The sequence below is a fragment of the Pelobates fuscus genome, chromosome 1 (genome assembly GCF_036172605.1).
Source record: "Pelobates fuscus isolate aPelFus1 chromosome 1, aPelFus1.pri, whole genome shotgun sequence".
In the NCBI taxonomy this organism is placed as follows: domain Eukaryota; kingdom Metazoa; phylum Chordata; class Amphibia; order Anura; family Pelobatidae; genus Pelobates; species Pelobates fuscus.
The window spans coordinates 353715804-353735176 of record NC_086317.1 but is presented as its reverse complement, the minus strand read 5'-3'; the positions used below and the strand labels follow the sequence as shown (position 1 = coordinate 353735176).

The following is a 19373-nucleotide window of genomic DNA, read 5'->3' as shown; positions in this document are numbered from 1 at the left end:
CTACCACAACCGATGACTAGCAACTATAAAAATGGACAATAACAAATGTTTAGTTTTCATTATGTTTACATTATTTTTCCTTCCCTACTAGCACCCGCATAGTCTAGCATTTAGGCATGAATACATAGCCTGACAGGAGTGAATTGTTTTCTTTTAACTTTTATCATTACTGTGTGCTACATCCTAGGTTCAATGCTGCTTTTACTTATATCTGCCCACTCAGTGCACAGTTACTATTATTTACAGTATGTACAGCAGACACACCACAAAGCATATATTCTAACTTAACCTGCACGGTGTACCTACCAAGCCTGAGTCTTATAATATAACATGCGTTGAGTTACCTCGTAATTGAAAAACTTTATTAAATGGAATAGCTGGTCGATATTAGTTAGAATAGCATGTTTATTATGCATAAAATATTACCTTACTTAACTGTTTTTTGTTTCAAATATTGAATCCACCTTTAAGCTACGTGTAACAGAAGTGACCTTTTACATTAATATAAAAAGTGTGCAAATATGATTATGTTCCCCAATGTTGTGAATGTCATTGAAAAGCATGTGGAATGCCTTTGGGGTACCACATACACGTTGTTATTTCTTTATGCACTACAAAAATAAAGAATTTAAAAAAAACAAAAAACAAAAAAAAAAAAACAAATGGTAAATAATATGTATTGGTGCAATAAATAAAATATAGAATTGCAGCTCACATGCACAGCAAAAAATCCTTTGGTCCTTTGGGGGGGGGGGGAAACAGGCAAATTGAGCTTGGTCCTTAAGGAGTTAAATAGTTGTTTTTCAAATATGCCTCAACCTATGATTAAGCCCATATGAGCAGAACACTAGACTAGAGCTGCACTTTCTCCATTTGTCTGCACCTATTTTGAGAAGGTTTCAATGGATTTTTGAGTTACTTTCTATTAAATAAATATGTTTATATTTGTGAAGATTTATAGGGCTGAGAGTTAATTGTGGTTGAATAGAGCAATATACACTGAGGAAATTTACCTGAGCTCTGGATACATCTGAACATGCGCCACAAATTAATTCTCTGGGATCATAGTCATCTCCTTGCCCTGCTTCAGCATCACAACGTGCTTCACCTCCAAAATATGCCTGGAGAACACAATCCAATATATTAAATTTTTCAAGTGCACTCAAAGAATCACCACCATGTACCATTTACTACAACTCAATATACACTTGTCACACAAAAAGAATGTAGCAGCATATTAACATACAATATAATTTAATCTTAAAATATATTTATACAAGTGTAGTGGGATATGTGGTCATGTATGCTCACAAAATAAATGTTCAGCTTTACTTTCAGTTCATCTACTCTAGCATTACATTTGAAATGTCTTTGGATTCTCACTTTAGTGAATAATCTTGATATTATTGTATCTGGGGATATTACATCAATGACCCACAAGCCCAGTTTTTTTAAATTATGTTTTTGTTACATAATTTTGTTACATAAGTTACAGTACTGTAGTTTGGACATGAGCTGATTCTTTCGTTGTTGCTGTGACATGCAGTAGTGGGGTACTGACGAGCTGCAAGAAGTCAGAATATGATTCGGTGTGTGGGTGTAAGTTGGGGTAACTATATTGGTGTACACGGTCATTTTGATTCCTTGTTATACATACATACTTACAGACCTCCATACCCTATGTAGTCAGTTTAAGATTAAGGCCGTTCTTGAAGGTATGTGCTAAGCATCAGAACTACTATAAATTATCACAGCTGTGGTGCAAAGCTTTGTGTAAACACTTTCTGCGGAAAAATAGGTTTGTATTTCTAATGTTAGAGTGTTCTTTCAGCAAAATGACTCTTCCACATACCTTTTTGCATTTGTAGCAAACATAATAAGCATATCTATTCATTGCAAAGCTGGCAGGGTCATTGTAAAACCGGACTCCAGGAGTTGTAATGGCATCACTTTTGTGGAGTCCTTCATATTCCAATCTCATTAACGCTTTTCTTCTTACATCTTCATAAAGTTCTTTAATTGGATCAAGAAGATCCCGTAATACTGTATGATTTATTTTGTTCTGAAAAAGAAAAATAGGAGAAAAGTATAAAAACATTTGCAGTTTCCAGTCACTGAAATCTTAAAATGCTGTGAACCCTCCTTTGTCAATTTTCATAGTTTATTTACCTTGCAGATTGGACAGGACATAAAGCCAAATGTTATACGTGGCCCGAGCCACCTGTTGTCTAGCACCCGTTGGCAACAGTGTAGGTGAAACACATGGCTGCAGTCCAGCTTGAAGGAGGAAGAAGAAAACGGCAAGGTTAAGGAAGTTCTCAAGATAATACATTCATTAACGTTTTCATTCTTTAACTTTATTTTACCATTACGTTCTTTAACATAGGTTACACATTTACACTTATTACCATAATAGGTAAAAAATATTTTTTTCAATTAGAAGTATAATGGTGAAAACAAGGAATTAGCAAACTGAACATACTTCGTTTTATGAAAAGACAATTTGTAATTTTCAGCACATTACAAATGTAAATCAAATTCTCATTGAATGTTCCCTTATTTCAAAATAGGAACATGTTTTGATGTTAAAGGGACACTATAGTCACCAGAACAATTACAGCTTATTATATTTGTTCTGGTGAGTAGAATCATTCCCTTCAGGAAAATGTAGTGTTTACATTACAGCCTAATGATAACTCCACTGGCCACCCTCTGCATGCAGATACTGAACTTTCCTCACAAAGATGCATTGATTCATTCATCTTTATGAGGAGATGCCGACTTGCCAGGGTTGTGTTTGACTTGTGCTGGCTCTGCCCCTGATCTGCCTCCAACACAGTCTCAGCCAATGTTGTGGAGAAGCACTGTGATTGGCTCAGACCACCACTTCTGAGGTCAGCAGACAGAGGTGGTTCACAGGCAAACATGGGCAGAGCCAGCAGCTGCAGACTTGCATACAAGTAAGATTTTTTCTATATTTAGGGAGGAAAGAGGGGACCAGGGGGTCTAGATGGTGGTTTTACCACTATAAGGTCAGGAAAACCTTTTTTTTTGTTCCTGTCCCTATAGTGCTCCTTCAAACGCCTCTATGTCAGGATATAGAGGCTATTAACATCATGGGCTTCATATTTTGCAAACTCAGATAATGTTGACTTATCTTGTTTTATCACCTGATCCATAGCTGAAATCAGGCAAGAGTCACCCCTACTTGTAAGTTGCTTGAAAAACAGGATGGATTAAGTACTACATAATTATTAACATTTCGACTGGGACATCAGAACGGAACTCCCGGTTGCATCAAAACAAAAGCCTGTTAGTGTCACTTTAACTTTCCCTTTCTTCATCGCTGTGCTGGTCTCGCTGTGATTCGCCCCAGCTCCATGGCTGAGATCATCAACCATGCATGCACCAATCAGCATATCCTCATCTATTTTTCTATGAAATTGCAAGGTTTACATGGCTGGACTATAGTTACATGCTATAGACACCAGAACCGCTACATTAATATGTAGTGGTTCTGGAGACTATAGTGTCACTATAGTATAAACTAATTTTCATAAACATGTCGGTGTAGACCTTTACAGATTTACAAAATCTGTTTCGAAACATTAGCCATAAATGTGAACACTACAAAAGCAGACATAAAAGGACACAGGTTATAATGTATTATAAAATATTGAGTAGCCTACTTGAATAGCTGGAGCTGCAGACAGCGCCTCTGTAAAACAGATCATACACATGTCATCAGCGTCCTGCTTGAGACGTGTTGCATTTTTATCACAGCCATGCAAGCATGGTAAACAGTGATCTTCATTCTTTACACCACCACAGGAATGTCCACACGAATGAGTTTTGCTACAAGCAGTCTTGGCATATTCCTAAACACAAACAGGATGTCAATACTTCAATACAAAGATATAATAGATATAAGAAATAAAGGTAAGCTGACATTTATGAGTTTGTCCAATATTTGAGCAGAAATACAATTATTTTCTTCAGTGAAGGAACAGGAATCATTAGTCCAACAAATGCATCAGAAAGCTTCAGTGTGATCACTTCTAAATAGTTTAACACCAGAACGTACCTGACAGTCCGCATCTGCACATACACTACCGACAGCCGATAACTCTGTCCCATTCCTAGAGCCACAGAAACGGCAGGTCTCAGAGCTGCTGGTCGTAGGTTTCCCTTTGGGAGGAATAAATTATGTAATAATTATTCTTGTAATTTCTATATATTGATAAAACAAAACAAAACAAAAAAAACTCCTCCCCCCCCCCCCCCAAAAAAAACCATACACAACAACATTCTCTAACAAGTGCAGGGTCCACTTACAGGGAAACCACTAATAATACAAAATGGAAATTACCAACTAGACATTGAAATTATTTCCACCCCCACTCCTAAACCTGTAGTTTCTTTAAACGTTTTAATCAAATTGAAATATCAACAAAGTCATCTAGCAGTAGCACATAGAGGGGATATGATGTATATATAAACAAGCATGTGCAGCTTGAAGCAGGAAAGGGAACTGAAGAGGGGGCATTCTGTTGACTGAAGTCTCTGAAAGCTGACACGATAAGACAATGATCTGAATCTATAAAAGAGGTTCTGAGGGGTATGTACAAACCATATCAAACAAGCTATTTATTAGAAAGAGAAAACATCTAAGACCAAATACAAAATCTGAGTTGTACCTGCCAAATACAATAACTTACTGAAAAAAAAGTGCATGAGTCATCACATGGTTAATCTTCTGATATTGGGAGGCCCTAAGTCACATTTAATGACTCAGTGCCTCTCACCATACTAGGAAGAAAAACTGGGTTGTAATAACAGGGATGTTTCATTTTTAAAAACCTCTTGTTCAAAAAATTAAAGCACTAGCCCAATCTACTTGTCTAGACACAAAATATTTTTTATTACGAAGATTGGGGCCAACTGCCAAGAGCCCTGGACCAGGGCTGTTTGCTAAACTCTGCATTTTCACAAATTAAATCACAGTGCAAAAACAGCAAAAAATAGCTACTCTGGAAAAGTTTTGCCATTCGGATTTTTTTGGGGGGGCAAAAAAAATCAGAGTTTTGTTAATTACCCAGAGTGTTTCACCCACTGCACTGTCACATAGTCTGTCCCTTATTATATTATGTGTACTGGCTGCATGTGATGTGGCGTGTGCTCTCAATGTGTGTGGTTGTGGTCTGTTTTGCCCCCCTCCTACTTGGCTTTCTGCAGATTAGGGTCTATGATCTATGGTAGCTCAGCAGGGGTTAAGTCTGTATGGTAGTCTAGTGAGAGTCCTGGATCCCCAATTGTCTAGTTCGTGTGTGTGGGGGAAGGTCTGCACCTCCAGCTGACTTTAGGATCCTTGCGGTCCTGCCTCTCAATGAGTCCAAGGCGGCATGCTGGGAACATCCAGTGGCACTCTAGCTCACTAGAAAACCCTGGAACGTGAAAGAGTGATTACAGATGCAAGTAGAATAACTCCCACTGGGGCATGGATGCCATGGCACCGCTCAGGATATACAATCCCTGTACTCCATAGTGCACCTTGCAGCCCTGTCAACATCCCCAAGTGTCTGCCCGGCTCCAGGACCTACCACATCCCTGAATTACCGATCACTGCTATAAAGATGCTTGACCTGCCAAATCACTGAAAGTTTTCCTCAAACAATGCATTGCCTTATATTTGTTTATATGAAACCTAATTTTGATAGATCTATACTTTGTTTAACACGACTCTTCACCATGTCATTTTTAACACACAATTACTTTAAAGGGCCTTCAAATGTGTACATTTTGCCGGTATCTAAAACATTTACCTGTCTGTTCCCTGAACTCCACCATTGCTTTCATAGTTTTTGAGTCTGCGAGGGCCATCAACCAGAATAACTTGGTACGCCCACAACCCTCATGAAGATCAACCTTAATTGCCTCCTCTTCTTCTTTAAACACCTAGTAAAAAGATGGCATTAAGTGAAAACATGAGGCTACAAGACAATACTAAAGAATAAAAGTAAGACAACCCAATATAAAATATACAATTTGTTGTAATGTGGCACTTGAAATACAATACTCCACAACTGCAACACAGGACTATGAAGGTATTAAAAAGGATATTCAAACTTAAAGGGACACTATAGTCACCAGAACAACTACAGCTTATTGAATTTGTTCTGGTGAGTAGAATAATTACCTTCAGGATTTTTGCTGTAAACACTGTCTTTTCAGAGAAAATGCAGTTTTATTACAGCCTAGTGATAACTTCAATGGCCACTCCTCAGATGGCTGTTAGAGATCCTTCCTGGGTCATGGCTGCCTAAAATGTATCCAAACATTCAGTGTCTCCTCCTTCTGCATGCAGACACTGAACTTTCCTCGTAGAGATTCATTGATTCAATTCATCTCTATGAGAAAATGCTGATTGGCCAGGGCTGTGTTTGAATTGTGCTGCCTCTTCCCTTGTTCTGCCTCATTGTCAGTCTCAGCCAATCCTATGGGGAAGCATTGTGATTGGATCAGGCTACCACTTCGGATGATGTCAGCAGGCAGGTCAAAAGGAAACAGGGACAAAGTAAGCAGCTGCAGACTTGAATACAAATAAGATTTTATTTAGGGAGGCATGAGGGGACCAGGGTTGCTTGATGGTGGTTTTAACCCTATAGGGTCAGGAATACATGTTTGTTTTCATGACCCTATAGTGCTCCTTTAAAATAAAAATAAAAAACGTAGATCATCTTTGGATTTCCTTGAGGCAAAACACGAGCTTCCCCTTTTTCTAAAGTCATCACCATTGAAACAAACAAAAAAGAGTGAACTATTGGTTTTAATGAGACTAGCATACTATTATCTGGATTGCCTGCATAACACCTGCACAAAATACACAAAGCTAGCAAGGACCAATCTTTCACAGACCAACAGAACAGTAACTAACCCAAACGTATCAACATTTTCAGTGTAAACAAAACATGCATTAATAATAATGGTGTGAAAATACTGATTTTAGGTCAATGAATATTGCATCTTTGTGAGATTGTTTGTCAGAATGTTGACATAGATTCCAAATTATTTGTTACAAATGTTGCTTTAGATATACAAGGTTTGGGGAGGTTATATTGCAGAACATTTTCCATTTTTTTAGTGTGGGCAGAGCTCGCTGCTGTTTTACTGTGGATCTGCAGCCCCTGTAAGAACTTTAAAAGGACGTTCTTATTTTGTTTTAAGCATCGGTTATAAAATTAATTTAAAAACTGATGTCATTCCCAGCCAGAAATGACCATTTAATATTGTGTTCTGTTTCATAATGCCATTCTGTAAATCATTTCATATTTTCCACTGTTCACTAATAAGAATCGAAAAGGTTGTTTTGAAATTAAAATATGCAATTTATATATATTAACAAGAAAAAAAAAGCATCACATTGCTTACAAGAACACAAAAACCTGTTTCATTTCTTTTGAAAGCGAGGTTAAAGGTGAAAAGGTTCACACGTTGAACGCATACTGAATTGGTTGGAAACGAATGGCACATTGTCAGATTTACTGTGTCCTACCTGTCTCTGATGTGATTTTGTCCGCCGGTGCAAGTGAAGAAATCTATCACAGTCTGTACACAGGTTTCCACAAGCATTGCATAAAATGATTGCTGCAGTTTCACCATCATCATGATTATCACACATAGGCTGCAACACAGGCCAAAGAAAACTAGGTTATAGTTAAGCGCTAGGTAGTAGCTAATATTTATGCCTGCTTATGCTCAGTTTTAGTGCTTCCAGCAACCTCTCAATAACTTGATACTTAGCACCTTAAAAGCACCTCTAATCTAAAAATAGATTACCATTTGTTTTTGTTGTCCATCCTTCCCCATCCACCGTCCAGAAGATAAACGATCCACATGGTCTTGATCCAGCACACACAGTGAGGCCACAGCCAGCCAGAGCTGTTCAAATATATTTTTACAAATCCATATTAGAAATATACAAATAGAAAAGGACACTACATACTTAAAGCAAAACATCAAATGGGTTTGCATTGCAAACTTATGTATTGGGTTCATCCCCAGTACTCAAATGGTTAATTGACAGAGGCTTTGAGTGAAATAACCATTATAGATGAAAGAATGCAAGGAGATCGGTCACCTGTTTTTATCAAGTTTAAGAACTTTGATAAAAAAAATGGTGTTCTTATTGCATTCAAAACCCTCTTCTTGGAAACGAAGACATACACGTTCATATTTGCAAGGATTCACGCCACAGTTTGGAAAGCTGAGCACCTGTGTATTGCCACATGTGGCCTTGTACCAAATAGCTGCAGCCATTCTGATGTGCCCAAATTAACCACTTATCTATTAACAGAAGGAGTCAGTGTCAATTCAGTGGCTCCAAAGAGGTATTTGATATTGCAGAAAAGGGTTGGCAATACTCTAGAAAATATTTTTTATTATGTAAAACAGTAGATTCGCAAGAATCTCACCCTAGTTGTTGCAATACATCGTACTGGAGACCGATACTCTTCCTCCATCTTTGTCAGTGCAATGATTGTCTCTGCGATTGCATTCTTAGTAACACGAGACCAGGCTTCAGAAAGGTGTCCCTGTTGTACACAGTAAGCAGATAACAGAAACAATTGGTTTACTCAGATTTGTTTACGTAGTCATGCAGTATGAAAGTATAACCAATGTGAAAGAATAAATGGGCAGAGATTTTAAATGATATATAAATATATAATTCAGATATTTAAATATCTGGCAATGCTCTAAAAACAAAAACCCCAGGGGGTGGCAGACTGATCCACTGCTAGAACACAGACTTTAGGGGTGGTAAACAATTTAAACCCTTTTTTTTGTTGGAGAAGAAAGATTTGGGGACTTAGAGAATTACCAATGCAGACAGGAGTAATTTTAGTTAGAACTATGCATGTCACTGAAAGGAGTTTCAATTTCAATCCAACAGGACATCAATAGAGTAAACAAAACAGGCATATGAAGAGAACTCAGGTGCAAGAAGAATTATTAGTAGGAAAAGAGTAAGTGGCTTTACAGTGGGGATAGATGAAAGATAAAAACAAAGAATACATGGAGTTAAATGTATGATAGAATATTGTGCAAGAAAGGAAGTAACCAATTAACAGTGTTTCTATATACACTGAGCATTATTTTATTTCCAACCAGTTTAGGATTAAACAGTAAGAATGTTTGAACATTTATCACAGTTTTAAAATGTTTATGTTAACTTACCGCTGCCATGTCTTTAATTAATTTAATAATGATCTCTGAAATCTGAGTAGGTGTGGAGCCTTTCATCCACCAATGACTTTCACCTCTTCGGAGATAACTATATAAGGGCGAAAGACAAACATTTTACAACTTACTGTTCATTTGAGTTTTGGAAAAAGCTTATGATTTTCCAAAATTACCCATGCATTATTTGGTATAGTGCACACAGGTAATTTTTATTTAAATTTTGTTCAATGTTATACACAGCTTATAAAATCCTGCACATGAGGTATGAGGGAAATGTATTTTGCTTCATACAAATAGAAGCCATGATATTTATTTTTGGATAATGCCCTGTTGGGTGTATCTCAGGTGTCTATTTAATATAGAACTGTTAATTTAATTTCTAACATAGCGATTACTAAAACGAAACTATCGTTTAAAAAAAAAAAAAAAAAAAAGGTCTACCTGCCACAAATGATATTGAATGACTCGGCGCTCAATTTCCTAAAGGAGAATCTCTTAATTCATTTATGAAGGGCTCTCACCACATTTTCTTATGTGTCTGACTTACCTTATCTAATGAAATTAGTTGTTTGTTTGCATACGTATTGTACAGTGCAGAATTTGTCAGTATTTTATAACCATAATAACCATTAATAACAGACATGTTATTCGAATTCAAGTCAGTTACTTTAAAACTACTAAACTATATATATATATATATTATTCAGTTTCCGAAACAATTTCTTAATTTAACTGTGTTTACATCTATTTTGTACATGATTTTAAAGGAACACTATAGTCACCTAAATTACTTTAGCTAAAAAAGCAGTTTTAGTGTATAGATCATTCCCCTGCAATTTCACTGCTCAATTCACTGTCATTTAGGAGTTAAATCACTTTGTTTCTGTTTATGCAGCCCTAGCCACACCTCCCCTGGCTATGATTGACAGAACCTGCATGAAAAAAAAAAATGATTTCAGTTTCAAACAGATGTAATTTACCTTAAATAATTGTATCTCAATCTCTAAATTGAACTTTAATCACATACAGGAGGCTCTTGCAGGGTCTAGCAAGCTATTAACATAGCAGGGGATAAGAAAATCTTAATTAAACAGAACTTGCAATAAAGAAAGCCTAAATAGGGCTCTCTTTACAGGAAGTGTTTATGGAAGGCTGTGCAAGTCACATGCAGGGAGGTGTGACTAGGGTTCATAAACAAAGGGATTTAACTCCTAAATGGCAGAGGATTGAGCAGTGAGGCTGCAGGGGCATGTTCTATACACCAAAACTGCTTCATTAAGCTAAAGTTGTTCAGGTGACTATAGTGTCCCTTTAACATTTAGAAACTATATGTCTGCATTATTATTCACTTACCTGGAGTTAAAGATCATTGGCAATGTAACGGTAGTGACACCTTTGCCTGCACTCATGCCTGCTGTGCCAGTGATTGGTGTTCCTTTGGCCTTTAGCTGGACTGTAAGAGCCTTGGCAATGCAGCCCAGGAACATGTCCAAAATGCCCAGCTTATTCCAGTCCCCTTTCTCTGTGGAGTGGATTATGTCACTTATGTCAGCAGGTGGAAGAGATTTCACGCCTATGATGCTCGCTAAACGAGATGGTGTAACCTCAGGTAGAACACGACGCAGCAATGAAGTAACCTGTAGAGGAGAGAATTAATTTAATATCTGGGAAGATAATCAAATATAGTGGAAAAATTTAAGAATCTCAAACAGTTGTAGCTTCAGTTTATATCCAAATCTAAAGTGCAGACTTTCAGCAAAGCAGGAGAAAGGGAGGTCTGGTCTTATGCATTTTGCATCAGGTGGTGCTTAGTCAGTCATGTATACTACCAGTCTGTTTTAAATTTTGAAATAAAAGTAATATTTTATCTTAAAGGACCACTATAGTCACCCAGACCACTTCAGGTCAATGAAGTGGTCTAGGTGCCAGGTCCTCCAGGTTTTAACCCTTCAGATGTAAACATAGCAGTTTCAGAGAAACTTCTATGTTTACACTGCAGGGTTAATCCATCCTCTAGTGACTGTCTTCCTGAAAGCCACTAGAGGCGCTTCCCCGACGCTCAATGCGAAAATCGCATTCAGCGTGCAGAACATCCATAGGAAAGCATTGAGAAATGCTTTCCTTTGGGCGTTTTTACTGCGCGCAGCTCTGGCCGCGCATTCGGCTCCACTCGGGAGCTGACATTAGAGGGGGAGGAGAGGTCTCCAGCGCCGAGGGAGCCGGGAGCTGGATAAAGGTAACTGGCTGAAGGGGGTTTAACCCCTTCAGCCCAGCGGGAGGGGGGCCCTGAGGGTGGGGGGGACCCAAGGATTATATAGTGCCAGGTAAACTAGTTTCTTTTCCTGACACTATAGTGGTCCTTTAAGCTGCAGATTGAAGATGTCACATTTTTTTTTTTTGCTGCTTAATGAGGGTTTCTTACTTCTTATGAAACAGTAAAAACAGATGTGAGAAAGGCTGAAATTGATGGATGCAATTCTCTTTTCAGCTATGTAACTAGGAGGCAAATATCTTCCTCAAAGAGTATTCTTTCTGTAAGTACTAGAGTAAGGCAGACCTTATTCACTGCATTAGTCTATGACTGGACAACTATGTGAATATAATATATACACACACACACACAATACACAAGATCCAGCGCACTCACCTATACACTAAACAGCAACTTCAATGTTGACAGATTTTATTAGTTTTTTTTTTTTTTTTTTAAACTCCTAATCTAGGCAAAATTAATGGGGGATTGTATAATTTTCCCCCAGCAGCACCCCATTTATGCATGTTCAGGTGAGTGCAGCCTCCCCCAATAAATAAATATATATATATATGTCCTTGAATTCAGACCAACAAAATATGTGTCATTGCTGTAGTTTGTGAATTAAATCAGGAGTTGCAAAAACAAAATGTTTTTAGAAGAAAGCAAGGTAGCAAATACATATGGCATATTCTCGATCCATTCAGACCTTTACTAGTTTTAGATATTTAAGGACCACTAAAAGCACCCAAACCACTTCATCTTAAGGATACATGACCTAAACAGTACATTAAAACTTTAGAGGCAAGAATACATACTTATAATGTTCTTTTAAACACATACTGAAATAAAATAATGTCTTAGGCTATATCACCCATATTGTTCATATAGTCATATGTCTGGCAAAGCATTATGGGAGATTGAGTTCACAAAATCTAGAAAAATCTAGGTCCAAGGAAAAACCACAACAAGCCTTATTAGAACAAATGAGCCACTAATAATGTTAGGCAAATATGAATCAAAGAATAATAAGTGCTACATATGTTAACACCCTTATTTCCCTGTGTAAATGTAAAAGACAAAGTGTCCGGAACTGAAGATAAATATTTATTTTTAAAGTTTTGACAGCTAAATAGCGCCAACATGCTTGCTAAGTGTAGGCAAGGAGGCATCAGCACCAACCTGTCTCTGGACTCTTGGAGAAGCTGTGTGAAGCAAGTGGAAGAGGTCTTGTAGTAAGGTCAGCTGTTGAGCCAAGTACTGCCTGCCCACATTGGATCCACTTAACGCAAGCACCATGGATAGCAGTTCAAAGCAATAGGCATCTGAAGAGGCATCCTCGTCATTGGGCTGTGAGTTTGCATTCTCCTTACTGGAAATCGCATGCTCCCATTCCTCACGGACACGTGTAGCCTCCATGCGGATGGCTTGCACTATGTGAGCACAAACCTGGAAGTAGAATATATTGCATCAATGCACCATAACAAAAATCATCTTTAGCAACCATAGCAATGTTAGAAGAAAAAAAACCAACAAAAAAAACGACCATATGCACATAGCTACCCATCAATTTCTCTATATAAATACAGAAAACCATAGATAAATATTAAACACTAATAATCATGTATTTGTCACTCAGTACCCTAACACACAAGAACATAAGAGTTTAGACAGGTGTAAGCAATCGTCAACACTCCATATGCAGGATCTCTCAATGCTCTTACAGCCATAACACTGGCAAAGCATCAGGGAATGTGTAGTACACATCTGGATTGACTAAAGTTGTCTACCCCTGGTTAAGTCAATAATCTGACAAATGTGAAGAAATGACAAAAGAAATAAAAATTGTTATATTGCAAACTTTTTTTTTGTCCTATTACTACCCCTTATTCCATTCTTCAAAATACCACTTAAATGAAGATACCCTTACTAGGGATGCACCGAACTGAAAATTCTGGTCCGAAACCGAAAATTCAAGATGCCCTTGGCCGAAAACCCAAAACTGAATTTTCCCCCCAAATGATTTTTAAAGTTTTTTCCTATAATTTTATTAATATTAGACTTTTTAATGAATTTAATTAATCTAATATGAAAAACTTCCCTTCTCCCTTCTCTTTTAGTGCCCCCCCCCGCTTAATGTTCTCCCCCCCTCCCCTGTCCCACAGTGTTCTTCCCCCCCCCCTCCCCTGTCCCACAGTGTTCTTCCCCCCCTCCCCTGCCCCACAGTGTTCTTCCCCCCCTCCCCTGCCCCATAGTGTTCTCCCCCCCCTCCCCTGTCCCATAGTGTTCTCCCCCCCCCTCCCCTGTCCCATAGTGTTCTCCCCCCCCTCCCCTGTCCCATAGTGTTCTCCCCCCCCTCCCCTGTCCCATAGTGTTCTCCCCCCCCCTCCCCTGTCCCATAGTGTTCTCCCCCCCCCCTCCCCTGTCCCATAGTGTTCTCCCCCCCCCCTCCCCTGTCCCATAGTGTTCTCCCCCCCCTCCCCTGTCCCATAGTGTTCTCCCCCCCCTCCCCTGTCCCATAGTGTTCTCCCCCCCCCCCCTGTCCCATAGTGTTCTCCCCCCCCCCTCCCCTGTCCCATAGTGTTCTCCCCCCCCCTCCCCTGTCCCATAGTGTTCTCCCCCCCCCTCCCCTGTCCCATAGTGTTCTCCCCCCCCTCCCCTGTCCCATAGTGTTCTCCCCCCCCCTCCCCTGTCCCATAGTGTTCTCCCCCCCTCCCCTGTCCCATAGTGTTCTCCCCCCCCTCCCCTGTCCCATAGTGTTCTCCCCCCCCCTCCCCTGTCCCATAGTGTTCTCCCCCCCCCTCCCCTGTCCCATAGTGTTCTCCCCCCCCTCCCCTGTCCCATAGTGTTCTCCCCCCCCCTCCCCTGTCCCATAGTGTTCTCCCCCCCCCTCCCCTGTCCCATAGTGTTCTCCCCCCCCCTCCCCTGTCCCATAGTGTTCTCCCCCCCCCTCCCCTGTCCCATAGTGTTCTCCCCCCCCTCCCCTGTCCCATAGTGTTCTCCCCCACCCCTCCCCTGTCCCATAGTGTTCTCCCCCACCCCTCCCCTGTCCCATAGTGTTCTCCCCCACCCCTCCCCTGTCCCATAGCGTTCTCCCCCACCCCTCCCCTGTCCCATAGTGTTCTCCCCCACCCCTCCCCTGTCCCATAGCGTTCTCCCCCACCCCTCCCCTGTCCCATAGCGTTCTCCTCCCCCCCCCCTCCCCCATAGGGTTCTCTCCCACCCCCCTCCCCCCTACCATCCCAAGTGCAGTATTCTTGACTTTTCATGTTATATAATCATCTGAATTGTTAATGCAAGTATGTCTGATAAACTATGCACAAAATAAAATATCTATATTTTTTAAATTCTGGCAAATTTGACCCGTTTTCGGTCGAAACTGGATAGGCCCATTTTCTGCTGAAAAAAATCAGCAGCCAAAATTTAGGGGTATCCCTAACCCTAAATGCTACTTTTACAATCTGGGGGGAAAAAAACAAAATTTACATTAACATAATGAACTACAATTATCTTGAATAATGGGATAATAGCTAGCAAATACATGTAAGAACAATATATATATATATATCATGTATACACATCTGTTCAGGGATTACATAGAGTTATGTAAATAGACATTTTTCTTTTTTTATTTCTTTATTATTGTATTTGTATTATTTTTTAACAGGTTCAGAAAATTGACAAGTAGTTTAATTTATATTTACGCATCCATACCCTATACATTTGGCTTTCATACTTAATGGTTTCATGTAAACTAATACATACATAGATAAAAATAATCTACTTATTTTTATGTTTTTTTATGGTTAAAGGAACACTATAACAGTTAGGAATACAAACATGAATTCCTAATGCCATAGTGTTCGAATGCTTAGTTGGATTCAGCCAAACCTATGAATACATATATTCGAAAAAACAAGGTTAGAGTCTCCAACTCTAGCTCTTAGTTTGCTATTGGGATGGGAGATGAACGTAAAGTCAGCTCTATTTAAAGAATGTATTGAAATAATTATATGATCATGTGTGAAAACTGTGTATATCACAAAACAAAATGTAAATAAAAAATAAATAAAAAGTACCTGTTTTTGTAAGTTGGTTAGCTTACTCCTGCTAAATATAATGCCAACCATGTGCTCCTTAAGGTCAGCATCAGATGGAGCCTAAAAATGAACACAAAACATTATGCAGCCGTTTTACAAGCAATTACAAACGTTCAAAGAAGAAAAAACAAAACACCTTGGCTATGCATTACCAAGAAAGCCTTTTCATGAACTTGTAATTTAGATCTGATATGACAAAAAGGCCTTCTCTACAAAAAAAAAACCACAACAAATTTCAAATCTAGTTGACAGAAGCTACACAATGATTGCTGTTAAGATGCTGAGTTGTATTTACTCAGTCATACGCTATACATTGGCTTTCTTACTTAATGTTTCTATTCACCTATGTGCATATCTCTAGTGACTTTTTGCTGTGAATTCTGCTCATTGCCTTCTTTCATTGATACTCATCCAAATGTTTGCATCCATCTGTGCATAAATCCCCCCACTCTTGTTTTATTGCAGGCCCGTCAGACTCCAATCTCCCTCTCTTACAGCCTTAGTATAAAGTTATTTTGCCACAGAACTACCAAGGACTCACTGCACAGGTTTCTCTCTTCAGGTCAATTTAAGTATAATTTGCTCTACCTTATATGCTCGCTGCCTTGGCATTCTCTTTGATGCCAATCTCTCCTTCACATCCAGTTAATTGCCAAGTCCTGTTGCTTCCATCTAAAAAACACAATTCACAACCGCCTCTAACCAACACCGGATGTACATCCATGCTGTTATTACCTGTCGCCTTGACTGCTGCAATCTGCTTCTCACTGGTTTTACGCACTCCCAGCCCACTCCACAAAGTTACATTTTACTCCACTCCCTTTAGAAAATAAGCTGGTTTGAGCAGGTCCTTCAGCACCTTCTCTTCCCGTACCACCAACATGCCTGTCTAGTTGCTAGTACTTGTTTGTTAGTCCAACTATTCTACAGCGCAGCAGAATTTGTTGGAGCAGTGCTTTATTGTAATTTAGGATATATGCAGGATGCCTGCACTAAAAACAACTAGACAATTACTATTATCTAAAATCTTGGTCACAAATTGGTCTCTGCAGTCCTGGAGCATTTAGCAGGAAAAAATACATGTATAGACTTATTATATGTATATACTTTTTACATACTTTTATTAAGAAGCTACATACATGTATTTATTTATTTTCCATATTAAAGCATTATCAACATAAGACATGTAAAAAGTATCTCTGCATAACTACTGGAGGCAAATTAATGTAACTTTTTCACTAATAAATGTAGAAACTAAGAAAACAAAAAGATACTAAATATTACTCAATACAAGTAGTATGTTTGTGAGATGCCATTATCTGCTCCTGTTTACCTTTTCTTCTCCTTCAGGAGAAGACAGCAATGCTTTTTCCTCCTGCTCAGGTGTTGGTTCAGCATCTCCAGAAATTAATTTACCAAATACCTACATTGATATAAATAAAAATCAAAAACTTAGCATTTTTCTTTTTTTCATAAATGTCAAATTAAATAATAATTCTCATTATCACTATAACTATTTTCTGAATAGCAGATCAATATGAAGACCATGGTATACATATAATGTACCTGTGAAGTAATTAGTCTAAACACACGCAGAGTCTCAGCCTCACAATTCCTTTGTTGAGCCACACTGGCTGATATTTGTCCCCCTATTTTAATGGACTCGCCGTCTTTCCAGCCGAGGACTTTCACTTGCCGCACTCGCAGGGTATTCTCTGGGCCTTTCAGCTCAATCTTTATAATATGATTCTCTCCTCCAGGTAATTCACTTGTGACCCAACCAATGTGCCGAGAGTCCAAATCAACCTAAGACAAAAAACACACCATTACAATGAGCACTCCTCCCAAGACATATGTCAAATCTCATTGCAAAATATATAAAAAAAAAAATTCGTAATAAGATGAGCTCATCACATAGCATGTAAGACAATTTATTTTTTATTTTTTAAGGAAAAGCAAAGAGTTTGTTCCTTGTGAGCAATGCCTTTATTGAAATCTACACTCGCACCCATCATCCAATATTCATGTTGAGTCTGTGTTCATGGTCAGCCTGATAAAGTTATCATCCGAAAAAGAAAATAAATGAATACATTCTGAGATTAAACAGAATAGAAACATTTAGCTTTCAAATTTGTGCTGGGATTTAGGTTTTATTAACCAACACAATGTTACTTATTGACCTTGAAGGATAAAAGTGTGAGATACTGAAGAAAAAGAAAAGGAAAGAAAATATAAAATACTGTAGCTAGAGAGCAAATAATTATGGTGCCCCCTCCCCCATTGTAAGTACTGTTTGCCAATGCTTTGACCTATCTGGGGTACTAGTTTTGGCCTTCTGTAGAACGCAAATAGCTGAATTCCAAATCTAAAAAAAAAAAACACAATATCAGGTACTCCATTACTATTGGAGTATGTCTTGGGACAAATATTAATAACCGTATGTGGCAGAAAAAGGAAAAACCCAATAAAAAAACAATTTAATCGTTAAAACGTGGTCTGTAAAATGTAACTGTTCTAATGTGGAACATATTTTACCTGCTTGATTCTACACAGATCTTCCACAGTTTTGCCAGTCAAAAAGGTCATTGAAGTTACCTTGTTCTACACAAAAAAAAATATATAATTTAATAGCAACAGTGCAAACTTTTAGTATAATATGATGTAACTGAAATACAATGAAATACAAGAAGTGCAATGCTTAATGAACTAATAGTTTAACTACAAAATTATAAAGTCATGTTTACCCCTAAATCTCGAGAGTTATCAACGTGGACTGAAACATAGCGAGTATATATGCCTTTTATACAATTAATTGTAATGCTCTTCGTCTTATTTTTATCTTCATCTCCTGACTCCCAAAAGGTTTCTGTAGACCCATCTGTCAGACTTCCAATCATGGCTGGTCGACTGGAGGTTTTCATATCCACAACGCTAGTCATGTCTTTTAGGCAAGTGACTGTGCACAACTCCTGCAGGGGGGGGAAAAAAAAAAATATGTAAAGAAAAACTAGCAGTGATTTGTTCCATGAACATCAAAATACATAAGCTTTTATGCTCCTTTGTAGGGAGCTTCATTTTAAAGGATGGATGAAGAACAGACATCTGAAAATACATTGATTAATGCATACCAAATATAAAAACAGACATCCTTTGATGTGTGTGTACAATATTACAAAAACAAAAAATAAATTACATACATATAAATGTTCAGCATGCATCTAATCCCATTATATTATAACAGTTCTGTCATATTATATGTCCCAAAGATACAAAACAGACTGAGAAATTTTGTGACTATTAAAGAGTTTTTTTGCCAAAAATAACATTAAACAAATATCAGAATTTTTGTAAAGGCAGTTTTATGCCTTTAAAAAAAACAAACAAACGTTTACACACATATACATAAGCATATACATGCAATGTGTGTGCATGCGGTTTCAGCCATATTTAACGAGTTACTGAAAGATCTGTGCTATACGTGTTAAATGTAAGTTAAACAAATAGTAATGATACCATCTACAAATAAGTGGAGTTAGTTTACTTCAGATCAAACTTACCTGATTGATAGCTTCAAACCCAGACTGCACACTGATGTTAAAACTCTCCTCACTGTCTCCATCATCTGACTTCGAGAGAATGTTGTTAATGTGATGAAACACATTGCTCTGGTGGAGAAACTGGTGGTCAGACTGCTTGAATTTAAGACTCCAACACCTAAAAAAAACAAAAAAACGAAATTGAGTTATGGGTTTATATCCAATTCTTAATTTAAAAAAAATGCA

At 38.3% G+C, this 19373-nt stretch overlaps 1 protein-coding gene across 3 annotated transcripts in view; it reads right to left on the bottom strand.

The window, feature by feature from the left end:
- MYCBP2 (MYC binding protein 2) overlaps nt 1-19373 on the bottom strand; it is a 240277-nt gene that overhangs the window by 8645 nt on the left and 212259 nt on the right. For all 3 annotated transcript variants that reach the window (XM_063425851.1, XM_063425848.1, XM_063425854.1), the window contains 18 exons: nt 19149-19305; nt 18336-18560; nt 18127-18192; nt 17158-17397; nt 16925-17014; nt 15571-15651; nt 12674-12940; nt 10594-10877; nt 9235-9331; nt 8472-8591; nt 7837-7938; nt 7553-7681; nt 5823-5955; nt 4085-4188; nt 3690-3878; nt 2170-2277; nt 1853-2062; nt 1014-1121 (listed from right to left, as the gene is read on the bottom strand). In XM_063425851.1, the coding sequence (XP_063281921.1) occupies nt 1014-1121; nt 1853-2062; nt 2170-2277; nt 3690-3878; nt 4085-4188; nt 5823-5955; nt 7553-7681; nt 7837-7938; nt 8472-8591; nt 9235-9331; nt 10594-10877; nt 12674-12940; nt 15571-15651; nt 16925-17014; nt 17158-17397; nt 18127-18192; nt 18336-18560; nt 19149-19305 (2710 nt within the window). The remainder of the gene's footprint in view (nt 1-1013; nt 1122-1852; nt 2063-2169; nt 2278-3689; nt 3879-4084; nt 4189-5822; nt 5956-7552; nt 7682-7836; nt 7939-8471; nt 8592-9234; nt 9332-10593; nt 10878-12673; nt 12941-15570; nt 15652-16924; nt 17015-17157; nt 17398-18126; nt 18193-18335; nt 18561-19148; nt 19306-19373) is intronic.